The sequence below is a fragment of the Channa argus genome, chromosome 19 (assembly GCF_033026475.1).
Source record: "Channa argus isolate prfri chromosome 19, Channa argus male v1.0, whole genome shotgun sequence".
Classification (NCBI taxonomy): domain Eukaryota; kingdom Metazoa; phylum Chordata; class Actinopteri; order Anabantiformes; family Channidae; genus Channa; species Channa argus.
Genome location: NC_090215.1, coordinates 6,302,067 through 6,319,452, shown reverse-complemented (window position 1 = coordinate 6,319,452; position 17,386 = coordinate 6,302,067). Strand labels below are relative to the sequence as shown.

Below are 17,386 nucleotides of genomic sequence, written 5' to 3'. Positions count from 1 at the left end.
TGATCAAATGTAGTGCAGGAACTAAGAGAAATAAACAACAACAATGAGTCAATTTTGTCCTCGATCTAACCCAAACTACAGATCAAGAGTTTAGTTTTCTTTGCTGCATTCATTTAGTTTTGCGCTGGCAAGCGTCATATTCCTAAATTAAAGTGTGCTGCGCATTTTATGCAGCCACCCTTGGGACAGGAAATTTTCTCCTAAAGAAATACTGCATAAATGTGAGAATTAGCAGTGAGAATATGCCCCAAAAGATTCATAAAATTCAAATGAAAACCATAACACTGTTTATCTAATCCACAGTTTCTGACCAGCTGCAGGTACTACCAGCTTTTACTTTAATCGGTGTTTAATATTTTCAAATGTGCTTGGTTTAACTGCAAATGAAATCTCTCGGATGATTTAGGCTCATTGCATTTTCTTCACTAGTCGCTCCTGTAGTGTGCTCGTGCATTTTTTAAAAGCTTCACCATTGTGAATACAGACATTTTTCCCATTTACAGTTTGTACTACTGATAAGCTTTGCCAGTGGGCATCATTACAGCAATTGGCCTTCCAGTATTGAAATGAAGAATTCACTGCATAATTCTTTTTGCACTGCCAACATTGAGGATTGTGACGAGAGCACCACTACTGTACTTCAACAAAATCCATAACCAGTTGTTATTTTAAAATAGCACTTTACTGGTTTTTCATGTCAGAGTCAGTTTGCTCACAAGGAGCTGGAGGTGCTTTATAAAAATAACAAACATTACATAGAATAAACTGAACATGTCGTGTGTTAAAGACACTGTCCATTTTGATTCATTAACCCAGACAAGTTTAAAGCAGACTAGTGACTAAGGGCTGGGATATCTCAGCCTCTTGATAAAAAAACAAAAACATATGGAAATAAAAAAATTATTCAGGTATTTTTTATGTACACTATGACCTATTTAATTGTTATTTGTGTGTGAAACTTGATGAAGAGTGACTGCTCAGTGAGGTGTGTTTGTTGCACATAACATTGGAACAGCAAGGCCAGTTTGTTCCGGTTACGCATTGAAGACATTGGTATCTAAGATCAAAATATGGATATGAGGTAAAATTTCAGAATTTAAGCCTGTATTCGATAGTATTGCATCAGTAAGTGATGCAATTAACATGTCAAGGGGGTCGGGGGGCTCAGTGGTACGTTCGGTTTGGATGAGAGAGCCCCGAGCTCAAATCCAAGCATTTAGCATGAAAGATGGTAAAATGACTTAGGGGCTGCGAATTTCAATTTGCGGAGACAATATTTACAACTTGTTAAAAGAGTGTTCATGATGCAGAGCAACTTTCTGAAGGCGGCTGACCCAACCAGAGGAATAGGGAGGGATGTTTCTGCGTGCTGTCAGACTTTCAGAAAAGAGGTGTGCTGCATGCAGCAGCCCCAAACATTTTAACATGAGCAACACTGCAGTCTCTGGAGATGCTGCTCTTACTGATAGACGAGTGTGACACAGATGATAAAATGTTAATGCTGAGAGGTTGGACAGAGAGAAAGAGAGAGAGGAAAGCAGGGGAGTTCTGGTTCTATGGATGCACAGACTGTTGTCATCTTTACAACATGAGTTTCCACTGAAACATACAGAAAAATGAACTAACGTGTCTTATTAAGCTGTTGGGTCGACATGTTTGTTGCACACTGGCATTAATTCTACAAGTCTCTGGAAGTGGAAGGATGTAAGGATGTGGAGTTTTGATCATGGCTGTAGAGAGTGCTGAGCATAAGCATACTGCTTCACATCACTTTTATCCAACCATTAGGTGATCCCCTCATGTCCTGTGGAAGGAGAGATTGTCATCCATTCGACTCCAATTATTTACTCAGGTTTTACTTTTTACCTTTTGGTATAGAATCAACAATTGTGTAAAATCAGCTTGCTCAGCTTCCAAACTCTGAAGTGTCTTGCAATGACTCACCCCAACTGCATGTTATCATCCAGCTAAACAAGTAAGAAAAACAGGAGTTTGGTACAAGAGAACTAGAGCTTTTACTTAAAACAAATTGTGATATATATAACCTTATGTGACTTGACTATATATGAGTTGCGATATTTTTTAGTGTCATACTGTCACATAACTCAAACAACAGACAACACAATAGTAGAATATCCTTAACTACTAGAGACACTGCAGAGCACAGTTCAGTGTGTGGGGAGAAAAATGCCAAACACTCTCCTCTTCTTTTACCCTGCTTTAATCTTTATGACACAAATAAAATGTATTAATTAACTCACATTTTTTAACAGGGCAAAATGCCATGGTACACAAACATTTATGACATTTACAAAATTACACTACAGCCTGCAAGCAAGCTAGGTAGCATACCATTTGTGGAGCCTTGGTTAAATCACTATGATAGAAAAATAGAAAACAGATGGAGGATAAGGCAAGTGAAACTGGAGATGGACCAGAAGAACTTGTGCTCAAGAGTCTGCAGTTTGGGTTTAGAAAAATACGATGCAGCTCAAAAGGGTACTTGTAGCTGCTGGTGGTAACACTAGCAACTAATCTACTACATCGCCTCAGCATAATGTTTATGCACATTCATATCTGGAGCAGTCTATTTTTTACATGGACAACCGAGAGAATTTAACAGAGTAACAACCATGTTGATACTTGCATACCCAAGCTTGAAGGATAAAATATTGTATATTACTATTAAGTTAGTTTCTTACTTGGGCAGTAGAACTATTGATCAAAGTATGGGAATACTTACATTTATACATTTATGTACTCAGACCAGTAGAACAAACCAGAAACCTATATAAAGAGTTAGGCATGCAGAAAAAAGAAATTACTATAAAATACTGTGAAAACATAAAAATAATAAATATGAAATGTTTGGTCATACTGCCCATGACAATATTGAAAAAAATAATTAAAAAACCTTCAATTTTTTGGATCGTAGTGTCGAGTTCTTTCAGAAAAAAGCTATGGGGAAAAAATTGGTTCAGTGTGAGACAAGAAGGTCTGAATTTTTAGGAGCTATATTTTAAAGGTATGAGAAATTGATCAAACTCTCTTATGGTTTGATAACAAGCTTTAAATGTAAAAAGGGAGAAACAATGTAGACAAAGAAGAACTTTCCTTTCCTCAGGGAGGGTCTCCACCAATAGTGAGGATGCACTTTAAAACTGTGAACTAACAGTGCTGTTCCCAAAGGGCTACCCTTACATTTAAAAAAAAAAAAAAAAGCTTTTACATAATGTCACTGACAGAGAGGGCTGTGACTGAACTTCCTAAATCTAAAGTTCAACAAGCAAAAGCCTTCAAAAGCATGAAGGTAAAAATGAACTGCTGAAGTGAGAGTGCCACGACCCTTGGCTATGTTCTAAATTTAATCTTTCTCAAACAGAACAGCCCTGTGAGTCATTATGCTAACCAAAGCCCAGCCTGAGTAGGGGGAGGGCTGCAGAGCTAAGAGATGGCCAGGCTCACAATGCTGTGCTGATCTCCAGCAGATGTAAATGCTGGCAACAATATGCAAGAAATATGTACACTTAAGTGCATACATACAAATCCTAGGGTACACAAAAAGATGGGCATCCGCACAGCCCAAGAATGCACAGGCAACATGTCGTGTGTGAACAAGAGCATACAATGACATTTGCAAACAGAGGCACAGAGGCCAGAAAAAGAAAAAAATAGGATTTGAGTACAACTATGTAGAACTCAGTAGAGCGTTTTTGAATGAAAGAGTGACAGTTTCTCACTGATAGTGATGCAACGTCTTACTTGTAATTCACTACAGTGCAGGATTATTGCGCTACAATTTTGTGACAGCTGGTGTAACTGGTCACTTCTCACATTAAGACTTTACTATAATAAACTCATAAAATACATTAAACCCACGGTCCCAACCACTTGTTCGTGTGGGCTTATTAAAAAGAAAATCTGTGCCTATTTGGGGCCCTTTTTACATCTTTCAGTCTGTGTGTCAATAAGTTGTTAGCAGTTCCACCAAAGGACATTTCCCTTGTAAAATCCATGGGTTGTTTCATTTAATGATCTTTTCAAGGCTTAAGAACTGATCCAACAATTAACTCAGCCATTACTTGCCTATCCGGTCTGGAGGGAAGCCAATCAGGCAGCCCAAAGAGGTAATATCATCCAATACTTTACAAAGCAACAATTACAGAAAGGTTAAAGAAATCAATAATTTGTTTCTACAAAGACAAATCTTTAAAAAGCTGTTTACCAAACCTTTATTGATACATTTTATATCCCACCAGAGATCCTATAAGTGGCTATGATTGGTGATTGCATTCAGTAAAACATTTAAAAATCAGCTAGTCTCACATCTATAAACCAGGAAGGATGGCTCTCATTACTAAAATTATTATGAATCTCATTTTAGAAAATGTGCTAAATCTTTTTTTTTTTTTTTTGATTGATGTCTCGTACGACACACAGCTGTTCGTTTCTCCATCTGCTTTCCCATCTGTTTGGATGTTATGCGTCATGTTCACTGAGAGTTTGTCACTCAGCTCACCGTATAATGCATCGTTGACAAGTGCAGATCTTGATCCATTTTTTTTATCATCATGATACACTGTTTTCAAAACCCTTGCTGGCAGTTTACAGAGGACTAAAAATCTAACTGGAAAAGATCTAGCTCTTAGACCTTAGCCCAAAGGGTTTCCCAGTAATTCATCTGATTATTGTTAGATGTCCCCAAAACGGCTCGACTGACTAAGTAACCAATCAATATTGAAACATTGCGAAGCCAGTTAGCTGTGAATAATTATTTTTGGAATTTGTAGGTCCCACTGGGCATTCCCATCAAAGCAAGGAAAAGAAATATGGTGACAAAAAAGTTGTTTTGATGTAACATCATGAGGTTTTGTTGCTTTTTGGGTCATTACACAAAGTAAAAGTAGGAGCTGATCATTTTTACTCTTGATGCCCAGGCTGATATTCTGCTGTACATACCAGAATAACACACATATGTTGTATGTATGTTTGTATGTATGTCACCCATTTAGCTTGATCATGTTCACTTAGTTGAATGGTTGTAGGATCCTTACTCCCTTCACCTCAGAATCTTTGAGCTTTAAGAGTTAAGCCCAGAAGAACTCCTCACAGCCTGATTCCATCAGACCTCTGCTGTGCAAAAGAAGCAGACAGCTCCTTGTTGCTTAGCACACAGGAGCATTTTTAGCCCTGCAGGACAGGACAGTTTTACTATATTTCTGGACCATCCTCCAACACTAAAACCTTTGAACTAATGTCCTATGATACTACACGGGCTAATCCTTTCATGTGAACGTCAAAACAGCTCAGGACACATGGCTCCAAGGTTCACAGAGATGCAGAGCGGCCTTCATAGTCTTCAGCCTCACAAGGGAGCTCGGCAGTGCAGAGAGACCTGATCAGTCAACACAGCATGGCAGAGTCTCCGCTGGATTTGTCCTGTGCCAACAAGCCTGCCAAAAGTAGTTATCAATAGCCATGGATCAAATTCAGCATAAAACACACAAGCAGGCACACTATGTGTAATTGGATTTCCAGATTGTGTATGTTAAATATTGCTTTGTAATTTGGGATAACTGCTGTATCTAATGCTGCTTTAAAGAGGCACTGACAGCTCAACACAGAACCATTAGTTGATGCTGGTAAAGAGAAGCAAATGCTGCACCTCTTCTGCACTTTCCTTCAGTACGTTGTAAGGATCCAGTTAAAGTAGAGGCACTTCATTGCACTAACACTAAAAAGACAACTGCGTTTATTTCACACTCAGGACAAACTGATTGGAAATGTGCTAGATCACATACTCTCAAAATTCAGGTTAATTGTTCGAGTCTTATTTTTGTAGTTCTATTTAGCATTTTTGGTATTTATCATAACATTTTAGTGCTCTGATTCATGGTATTATAAAATTCATTAGGAGTGTGTGCTGTGTTTAAAATGTTACCTGGAGTGGTGCCAATAACATCTCGATTTTAGTAATAGTAAAAGTTGGACATGACAGTGGCCTAAGGGTCTAAGATTCTGCAAAAAACATGCTCCAAAACATTATTATTGTGGAGCGGTGCTGACGACTCCTCCCATAAAGTCACAGTCTGCTCTGTGAGATATTTGCACCTACAGGTTTTTCAGAGAGGCTCACACTTCAAAGCAATCACAGAATTTCAAAAATTTCTGCTTTATTAGGAAATTTTACACCATTGGCATTTATTGTTGTCTGAAGGGTTGTGCAGGTTGTGGTGGAACAGATTGAGGGCTGGACGAAGCGGATCAATTTCAAGCTCAACGCTAGTGCCATCTTAAATTGAGTATTGTAGCTTTAAGAGACAAATCATCAACGTAGATAAGATTAGAAGCTGTTAAGCAAACACCTCAAAGAGCTATTACACTTACAGCAGAATAAAACATAAACCAGCATCAGCAGATCCCCAACTAGCCCACTGAGCAGTTGCTACATCACAAAGCTTCCAGCACCACCTATTTCAAAGACATGTGGGTTCATTTTGCTACGTTGCTCTAAGGTGACCAGTTAAAGGCCTTCCCAAAGGACCCTGAGGCTGATTCTTAAGCCAAACAGGGTTTATTCTGCCAACAGTCTGTAGAACTGATCACATCTATAATCAGAGACAAAGCTTAAATATTGAATGAAGACCAGCTTTCTTCATCAAGACTAGATTAGGTTTGAAGAATGTTTCCTCTAGAAGTTATGATGGGATTCTTTGTATCCACCTGAAACTGTCTACCCTGCTTCCTCAGCTTTGTGGAGAAAAGATGACAAAAAGTCACAGCAGAACCCTCTTTAAAACTGACATCAATTAACACTAAGACATAATCCGTATTTAGATACAGCACTCTACCAGTGTATAATACATGATAACCAATTGCAATGAATCTCTTTGGGATGAAAGGAGCATTAGCCTGAAACGCGAGGCCTGTTAACATTAATGAGCAGCGTGAATGGCATGCTGGATGTGTAAATGTGAGGGTAAAGCCAGGCCACCAAGTGGATTCCCCCTCAGGGATCTAGGTAATAATCCTCTTCTGCAGCTTTATCTACTGCTTTTAAGCATGCGAGAGGATGAGGTGATGTGCAGTGTGTGAGTGTGTGCATGTGTGTTTTGACAGATGAGTCACTATAGGTGTGTCTTTTGCTACAAGAATTAATTCATGCTTCTATACTATTTGTGACAGTAAAAACTATCATTATTTGCAGGAAGATGTGTGTCCATGTGCAAAAATATGCGACAGGGTTTATTGATATCTTCTGACATTTAAAGGTATATTCCACTGAATCTGTAAGTTCGTAATGGGTAAATGTGTCTAATAACACACATACATAATAGAATTTCTGTTTATTGTCGTGAATAAAAAAGGAAATGAGGACAACGTACAAGGACATTTTCGTCTTTATGATTGTTTTGCTACAACCACTGCACAAGTCTGTCACTAACTGCTTAATGTACTTGACGACTCCTTTTAGAGGATACCTGTTGTTGTCCATTTCTGGGAGGGTGTCATTCATGAAAATGTCCCCAAAAGTGAAAAACAAAATAGAACTAGAAGCCAGACTTAAAAGAAATCAGCAGATGACGAAAAATCTATTTAGCAGTGTTTGTGATAAAGGGAACCCAAAAAAACCTGATGACCATGTGAGATAAAGAGAATAACAGTCTGACATTAATTTATATGATAAATATAATTATTACCTCAGGGTCCACCAACCAGTCAAGTTGCAGTTTGCATTCAACCCCGGCCAGGCTCATATTCTGATCAGATCCTGTGCCATTCCAAATGGACATCTTTACAGCTTAATAAAATTCCCTTCAGCCATTCCTAAAATATTGTGTTGACAAGAGGGAAACTGACATGAGGTCACTGTGACCTTGACCTTTTACTACCTAAATCTAATCAGTTTATGTTTATGTAAAAATGGACATTTCTGCTAATATCAAGAATATCTCTCAAGGCATGTATGAGATGTCACATGCACAAGAGCGGGAGAAATGGGTGGACATCCCTAAAGCCTAATGGCTCTGGCCTTGGCTGCCTCCCACACGAAGCCATAAAATATTCCCGTAAAGTAAAACAATCCATGACTAAAATATTAAGTGGTCAAGAGAACATGTCAGAAACACTAAAGAGGACACTCCTAATGAATTTGCCAAATTTTCTGAACTACTGTTGGTGTAAGTTGTTTTTGCACAAGGCCAACTAGGTTGCAGGTGGCAGTGAAGCAAAGAAAAAATATAAATACAGTAAATAAACTGTGAAATAACAAACTGTGTTTGAGTATCCTTGAAAAAGAAAATCATCTGAAAAAGACTGGAGGCCTTAACAATTTACTGCTAAGAAAAGTACTTAGTTGAAAGTACAGTCACAGTTTCTGCCGCTGTGCAGGCTGTGCTCTATATACACTCCTGAAGTAATCAGAACTGGGACCAGTAGTCTTAAAGACTACCACGTCACTTCAGTCTAGTGAGATTGTGAGATAAAATGTAAAGCTTCTGAAAAGGCAAATGAGGTTATGAATAAACTAAAACCTTCCCTGTATATCTTAGCACTGTGAGAGGAATCCTGCCTTAAAAAAGTCAAACAAATGTTCTCGCCCCACTTGGCTTTTGAGAGGTTGTTGAGTTAGGGCCTGTGGGCTCAGCCACAAAAAACTCTGATAAAACTGCACTGTGTCTCTCAAACACACAGCGGTAAAAATGCTGTATACAGGTGCAAAAATTCAAAATTAGATATGACATACCAAGGAAGCGGAAAGTCCTGCGCACCAGCGGGTTGAGGTAACAGCAATCGCCGGTGGCCACCGTCTTCTCTGACCGGTCAAACTCTTTGGACGTGTACTGGACCAGGAACAGCACAGTCTCTGTTATAGTGATCTGATAGAAACAAAAGCCAGAAACACAGTGAGGGCAGTGCACTCAGATGAGCTGAATGTTTATTTGTGTGAATGAGATGCTGTTGTTGGCAGTGCCACCATCCTAAACTCTGCCACACAGCTCAGAGGTTGTGCAACTTTTTTCAGTTGTATCCATCTGTACAGACACAGGTGTGAATTACACAGGAACACATGGAGGAGAGGAAGTCAGCTGTACTGAGAGAGCAGAGGTGTGTATACAAAAAGCTGATAATTGTGTGAAAAAAATGGGATCTTGTGATGCATTGTCCTCGGTGTGCCATGTGAAAAGTCGCTATGAGTACTGAGCAAAAGTTTTCACTGACTGATAACGGGTGATGTGCAACAGAGGCATGGATGCCGATGGTGCTGGATTAACCCCACCTTCAAATTGATGAAGTTTAGGTGTACTAGTAGCAAAAATTGTAGTAGTGGTGGTAGTAGTTTTACGTCTTTTTACACAGCACTTTCGCGGTTCCTCTTTTTTCATCAATTTGAGCAGTGTGGGTTGCAGATGTTTCCTTTTATATTTTATACACTGTCCCAAGTCTGCATGCTGTTCCATATATTGTGACTCTAGCATAAAGCAATTGCATGTCAAATATACCTTTCAGCCAAACAGCAGCATTTAGTGTGGTTAAGTGATCAGCAGTACTCAGTATTTACTGGTGTCACTGCACTCATGATTTCTTTTTAATTCAGCATTTAAATATATACACACACACACACAAACTGATGTCAAGATGCAAGGTTTGTGGCCATAATTATGTAGAAAAGAACAAAAAACAATGTGACCATGCTTGGTCGGACGGCTTCACATGTTGATTAATTGTAATCCATTCTCTTTGGACATTACCCATATTTGCATGTCATAACCCAAACTGAGCTCATGAAATGTTGTCTGGAATATGTTGTTGTACCACAATCATGCATATTGCGACCTACACGCAAATGTTATGTTTACAACAAACTTCAATAAAAGTAAAAAAAACAGGTATAATTTGTATCCATCATCTTGTTTGTATTTGTCTGTATCTGTGCAATGTCAATATGTGACAGCTGCTGCACGTTGTTGCCAACAGTGCCGCAGCTTGCCAACCACTCTGACTGCCGCCACTAGCGACCAGACATAATTACAACTCCCAGATCAACATTTCCTGCAACACCAGCAGCTCAAAGATCAAAATTGCTCAGTGTTACCACAACCATTGTCCCGACATCCAAATGTGGTAGATTATCTCACTGGGGTGACAGCTACTGGTGCTAGAACTCCAAATCAGCAACATACCCTCACACAGCATCACAGTAACTAGCTTTAATATTTACATCCATCAGTCCTGTGTGCGTGACATTTTGATATGCACATGATCTGTTCCTTCTACCAATATTTAAATTACATCAAATGCAGCAGCAAGAAAGAAGCCTTGTGAAACAACACATGTCAGCGGAGCCACCAGACAGGAGGCATCACCACCTACAACCACACCATGATCATCTGATTTAACAGATAGAATACAATGCAAAAAAATGAAATTAACCACTGTTCTGTATCATCTGAAAATAAGATACTTCTGTTTATGAGGGCATTTTCAGCACAATGATAGGAGGATAAAACCAAATGACGTTTATTGAATCTTTTATAGCTGTTCATAAAAGAAATCCACTGTGAATAAACAACCTTCTCTAAATCTTTCAATAAAAAGAATAATTCATACACAGGTTTAAACTTTTTAAATCAATAGGGTCTTTGAGAGGTTGGCACATTACTGCATGCTTAATACAAACGGGAACACAAAGTTTGTATTTGCTATTTGTACAGCACATGGAAATTGCACACATACATAATAATTGTGTTGCATAAAAACTTAAAAAAGACAACATTAAAACATTGGTACAAAATGTAGAATATGTAAAATACAATACAAGTAAAATGAATATGTTCAACAGTGACTACTTGATGAAAAAATAGAGCTGTGTTCAATAGATACACTTACAGACAGTGTTGAAAATCCTCAATTTGATGAAGGCTCTAATATGGTTGTTGTGTCCTTAAAAGGATGAGAAGAGCTCTAACTCAACACGTATGACTGCAGGCTTATAGACTTGTATAAATTTATTGGTTTTCTAAAAGCGTATTTAAAAACCTATAAACTAACAGGCAACAGTGAGAGCTAAAGCCTGTTTGTTATTCTCTCTATTATTTTCCATCATGTCATAATGGGGCAGAGCTGTGGCAGTGGAGATTGTTTCTCCACAAATCAAAGCAGCTGGAGTCAACAAATAATAGTGATAAAGGTTCGAGTTAACTCTGTTGTCAGTCATACTGCAGCCTGAGGAGGCTACATGTCTGCTGAACTCCAGCTCCAAAGTATAATGTAACATTTTTCATTTTATGTAACATGTTGATGTGTCTAAGATGAATGAAAACAAAGTTACATGAGGAGAAGGAAACAAAGGCAAAGTAGCAGCATGCAAGAAGAAAAATTATGTTTAAACTGGACTGTGAATAGAGCTGTTCAGATAATGCACAAAGGTTTTATGCTTGTTTTTGTTTTAGTTGCCCCATCACCTGCTCGGTTTCACTCGTTAGCTGTTATCAGGTTATGATACTGAATGTGGGTTAGTAGAGGTCTACTCTATACCGAATCGGAAAGAGAGCAAGAGAATAAAATACTAAAACTAAATATGTAAATGTATGCAATGCATCATCACTTTTCAGTCTGCATAATTGGAAAATGCTGCTTTGAAAGTAGGAGGGGGGGGGGGGGGGGGGGGGTCTTGTTGGGTGTCATGAATGATTCAGTTTATTACCAGATTAGCCCAATAGCAGAAGTCTACGATCACACCGGCCTGATCAACTCACATGATTAGTTTAATGAAAAACATATTTTGATGTGGTACATTATGATAAAATCAAATGTTTTTAGCAACAACTGCAGACTCCTAAGCGTTAACATGTTTAAAAGTGTGATGATACCTTAGTTTGTATGTGTTATGGTTTAGAAAATATGTACTTTTTACTGCAGTTCTCTCAATATCATTGCTTCTTGCCTCTTCCGCCTCCTCTTCAACTCTTGAGGGCCCAGTGACTTTGTCTTTTTCTTCTGGCTTTGTCGGCTTCCTATAGTTCATCTTTCTAACAGGCAAAATACTCTAATTTGTTGATAGTTAAGAAATATGTCCGGAAAATGTCTGAAATTACAGAGGAACATTATGTATCTCCCTGCCCACCTCCCCCTGTAATGTTGATACTGTCTGAATGGGAGTTAGATTTTAGTTAAAGGTAAAAGTGCTGTTGGTTCAGGTCTTTTCACTGACAACACGTTAAGATGTGAGAAACACAAAGCAGGTGACTTGTCAGTTAAAAACAGATAAAAAACTAATGATACAGTGTGTCAAAAGTAAAGATGAATGCAATTTAAATGTCATTCAAAGTGAAAATTCTAATAATTTTTTCACTTTGTCAGCTAAGGTGTCAGGCAAGCTGTAGGCAACCCTGTCTCCTAAAAATTACATTCCTCTAGAACTAAACTGCAAACTTTATTATGTTTTTGTAGAGAATCTAATTATTACGTTATTATTGAATGAAAAGGTACTTTGATTAAGGGAACTGCCAGAAGGTGGTTGGGGAGGGTGGCAGATGCGCAAAGCACAGGACTATTAAGCCAAAGTCTCGGCTTTGGCCCCGGAGTCCCACGTCTAGTTAGGCTTAGGCAAGAAAACTGCTGACTTTTGGGTTAGTGGAAGATTAAGGATGTGTTTAAAAGGAATAAAACATGGATTGTGTAAAATGACAGATATGTTAGATTTTCCTCTATTACACCAGCCCTGGATTTTCCTCAGACCCTCACCAGCACATGTACCCGTCTAATCAAAACCATTAAATGCTTTTTCAAACAAACTGGAGATTGTACAGCAGGATCGTATATTATGGCAGAAACTGAAATCTGATATGTTGCTGCAAGATCGGATATTTTGCGGACAAAAATACACTGTCTGGTAACACTTGTCTGGGTCACTATCAACGTATTTGCAACTCAAACATGACAACGCATTGTCATTAGGTTCACAGGAAACGTAATGCGGTTAAAATTACATTTTCCAGAAAAACACAATCACATTTGCAGTTTAGTTGTATAGGAATGTAATTTTTAGGAGACAGAGTAGGTGTAGGAGGACATGGTTGTCAACAATGTGATGTATAAATTATGAAGTGTGAAAATTGTAAAAGATAATGAAGCAAAGGTTACTTGCGTTGCCTTCCTCTGCATGTTATGGATTTTTGGAAATAAAACGTACAGTAAGATGCAACATGTAATGCAAAAGGGAACGTTCCCATTCCTTCTCCCGTGTTAAAATGACCTGTGTTGACCCCCTAATTCATTATAAAATAAAGACACACATATACAGCAGCACTTCATAACAATCAGTTCAGGTTAATGGCTTGTCATACTATAGCAAAGACCCACAAATAATCAACATCATCTTCCTGACTGCAGTATATGCACAATATCAACACTACTGATAAAAACTGTGTTTTTTATTTACAGTTTGAAACTTTAAATATATTTTTCTACTGCATATTCATAGGAGCAGTTGAGGAACAGAACCACTATGATTTGCTCAGCAAAACATGACGTGTTAAGTGGCTGTGTCTGAAAAAGAAAGGCGTGCTAGGTGCCAGAGCTAGAATCTAATTTAGAGTTGCCATTGGAAACCTAGTTGAGTAGTGTGTGATATTTTTATTCATCACATTACAGGTATGGTGGATTTACCAAGCCTTAATGATTAGCTAGATAGTATACTGTAGTTGCAGCACATGATGAGCAAGGCATTACCTAACAGGCCTACAGCATTTCACAGTGGCAAAGCAGTGATGGTGAGATCGCAGGGCTGGACTGACACCGCAGGCTAAAGCTCATTGTGTTCTTAATAAGCTTCCATGACCAGAGGCTTACGATGGGGCATAATAAACACTTTTGTGGGTGGTTACCCTGGAAACCAGCTCAACCTGAGCTTCGCGGGTTTAAAAGTTCCTAAACGTCCAGACTAAAACTGAACAGACCAAAGCGAAAGCTAAATAAATTGGGTCAACTTGTAAATAAACAAGGTTGACCTACACGCTTAATTTCTCTGAATTATTTATTAATGAAAGCAAAGTTACTCTTTTTCAACAATGTAAAGCACCAAAATTTTGCTCCCCGGACTAGAACGCTGTCCTCCATCTGTCTGTGCCCACATGTCTCAAAAAGAGCAGGGACACAACCAATCCACACTGTACACTATGAGTCAGCCACAAACATCTGACATCTGCAGGAACTTATAGACAATATAATAAGAAGTTGACATCATGCCATGTGGAATTTTTATTTTATGTGCCATCTTGTGAGGATCCCCCTGCCTTTCTGTTAGTGAGCTGAAAAGCCTGTGTTTTTACTTTCTGTCATGATTCTGAAAAGCTGTGTTCTCACATGTACCATCTCTGGGTAAAGTCCAGAGAATATCAGGATTCCAGCCCATGTGTGAAACAGGCTCAAGTCTCTGGAAATCTATTGGAGGGATGCAACATCATTCTCCTAAAGAATATTCTGTAATAGATTCCAAAATCCATCACAATTAACCACAATTTATCATTTCCATCACACACATCACATCATTTTACTGTCCACCATTGATTTTTCTTGGAAAATGTCAACTATCTGTGTATTTTAAAGATTTGGTTTTTACTGAAGTATAAACATAAACATAAACTGTATATTTCATCTAACAATATGAGAATGTGCCTCCATCAGCTGTCACCAGTATGCGTCTTACATTATGAGCAAAACTGATCAGCAAACCTGACAAATGTGTGCAGCGGCAAGCAGCTCTGTTTATTTTTGCACTATGGAAGGGGAGATTTCCTTCTTGGCATAAAAAACACTCTGTATGTACCTGCACATTTATCTTCAACCAGTTGGTTTGTTTCCTACACCCATGCGTCACATCTATAAAAATTCTAAATGTGAGTTTTGAGAGCAAAGTGATGTGAAAAAGTGACTGAGGGCAGAAGTAGTACTGTCTGCAGGATTTTATTGTTTTAATGACTTCTCCTGAGAGTTGTGATGTAACAAACACTTATACAAAGCATAAAGCAAAGAGTATAAAATGTATTTCACTTTTTGCAATTTAAAGAAAAATTTTTTTTTTTTTCCTTTACTTTTCCTTTCGGCTTAACCCGTGAGTTCAGGGTTGCCACAGCGGATCATTATCCGCATGTTTATTTGGCACAGTTTTTACGCCGGATGCCCTTCCTGACGCAACCCTCCCCAATTTTTACCGGGCATGGAACAGCACTGCACAGCTGGGGAGGTTTTTTAATGATTAATAGTTGCATTAATTTTTGCGTTTTTCTTTTAATTTAAGCAGTCAATGTATTTGTCTTAAGAAAAAGCCCATCCCTACATTCTCTATTTCCACATTTAGAAGTTGGTGGGCAGAAGATGGGCGACTGTGGCGCTGGAAGGTAGAGCAGTTGTTGGTTCAATCCCCACCTCCTCCAGTCACATGTCAAAGTGTCCTTGAGCAAGAAACTGAACCCTGACTTAGTTGCTCCTGGTGAGCGTTGGCCAGCTGCATAGCAGGTCCCCCATCGGTGTATGAGTGTGTGTGTGAATGGGTGAATAAGAAGCAGTGTAAAGCACTTTGAGTGCCAGTAGGTAGAAAAGCGCTTTATAAGTGCAGACCAAGATGCAGTACAGTGAAAGAAGAAAATGTCAAATGTCAGATTTGAAAAAGTGAAAATGGGATTTTCTTCTTTACTTCCATGGAAGCAGCTTGCACTACTGCTGATGCTTATCACATTATACCTGGAGACAATCTTTCTTTGAGAAGAAAGACACACAGAAAGAATACAGGGCAATAGGTATGTAGAGAAAATAAAACCATAATTCCACTGAGACTGCATTGTTACCTCCCCCTCTGCTCATCATGCTTTAAATGAGTTCCTTTAATAAAATAAAAAATCATAATAAAAATAAAAATATATTGTCTGGTAACGTGGTATGCGTTTGTAGTTTGGATTGTATAAAAAAGCAGATTTAAGGATATAGGGCTGCTGCAACAATGAATGGCAGCGGTAGAGGATTGAATGAGATGATTGAAAGATAAGATTATATTCTTTAAGTGGGTTAAGAGCTGCTTCTGTAATATCAAATTCAAAAACAAATTATCTTGTGTTTTTTTCATTTTTAAACTTAAGAGGTTTCTCTAATCCAACGCTATTGCCTCCACTAGCCCAGACCTTTAATTACATATGTGTCTTAAATCAAAATACCTTTCATTTTTTGTGTTTTTATCCTCCATAATGCTTTCATTTTAAGAATACCACTATATGTAGGATGTACTTCTCATGCGTTAAGACATAAAACCAGGAACAAGACAACTTAAATATATAAAAATTGTTCGGGTTACAATAAAACATCCTTCACATTACAATACCTCCATCATCACCATTATAATAAACCTACAACTGGCACTGTAGAACAGTTATAAATAAAGGTTTCAGCCTGGAATCTAGTGTTACCACCTTTAGGTAAATGCTATGTTTTCTGACTAACTTTCTCTATGTAGAATTGGTGCTAAAACATGACTAACTATACATCATCACTGTATATCATAATAACCAGCTGACATATGGATTTGACAGTCTCGACACACTGGAAGAATGGAGATCAAGTTTAATGTTAAAAAGGTGCCACAGTGTCAGAGTCAGACTGTGCTGGAAAACTTGGGTTGAGCACAACTTTTAGTTTAGTGTGGAAAGAGGTGACACAATCTCAAGTGATCAAGTGGCTGTTAGAAGTTCAGCCTGACAAAAATGTCAGTGTCGACTGCAGCTGTATTAAATTGTCTTTTCCTCAGCTGCTGACAACATCCACTTGTATGTTTTGAAAAGTAATTGCACGTCTGAAAATCAGAATAGATCAAGAATGCTGATTTCCCCAACACGGTATCTTTTCTGACAGTAGTAAACATTTGGAGTGAAAGTGATGTGCATTATGCAAGACAGAGAGAGGTTGCATTTTATTACAAACACCAGAGAACTTGTTAGTGGCAGCTGAAACAGTGAGAATTCAGCTGAGCCACGCACACACACGCACACGCACACACACACACACACACACACACACACACACAAACAAAATTTGGACATGAGGTATTAACAGGGCTGCAGATCATGAGCATGTTCTCTGAGTCTCTTCAGTGTCTCATTATTGTGAAGAAATAATGAAGCCATGGCAATGTGCTTTCACACCCATCACCAAGCCTATCACCTCCCTTTACTGTGTGAATGTGATTGTCTTGCTTCTGAGTATAATTTTATACTTCTACTTCTAAGTATAATAGACAATGTTAACAACATTTAAAGAAGGCGTTGAGAGACATGGAATCTGCAATATTGCCATTTTCATCTATCTCTATAAATGCAAATGCTTTTTAGCATTCAGA

General features: G+C 38.4%; 1 protein-coding gene across 4 annotated transcripts in view; it reads right to left on the bottom strand.

Annotated features, from left to right (window-relative positions):
• The window catches only part of LOC137104878 (phospholipid phosphatase-related protein type 5-like), a 109,470-nt gene that overhangs the window by 49,269 nt on the left and 42,815 nt on the right, over window positions 1-17,386 (bottom strand). For all 4 annotated transcript variants that reach the window (XM_067486691.1, XM_067486693.1, XM_067486694.1 and 1 more), the window contains one exon: window positions 8,747-8,879. In XM_067486691.1, coding sequence (XP_067342792.1) covers window positions 8,747-8,879 — 133 coding nt within the window. The remainder of the gene's footprint in view (window positions 1-8,746; window positions 8,880-17,386) is intronic.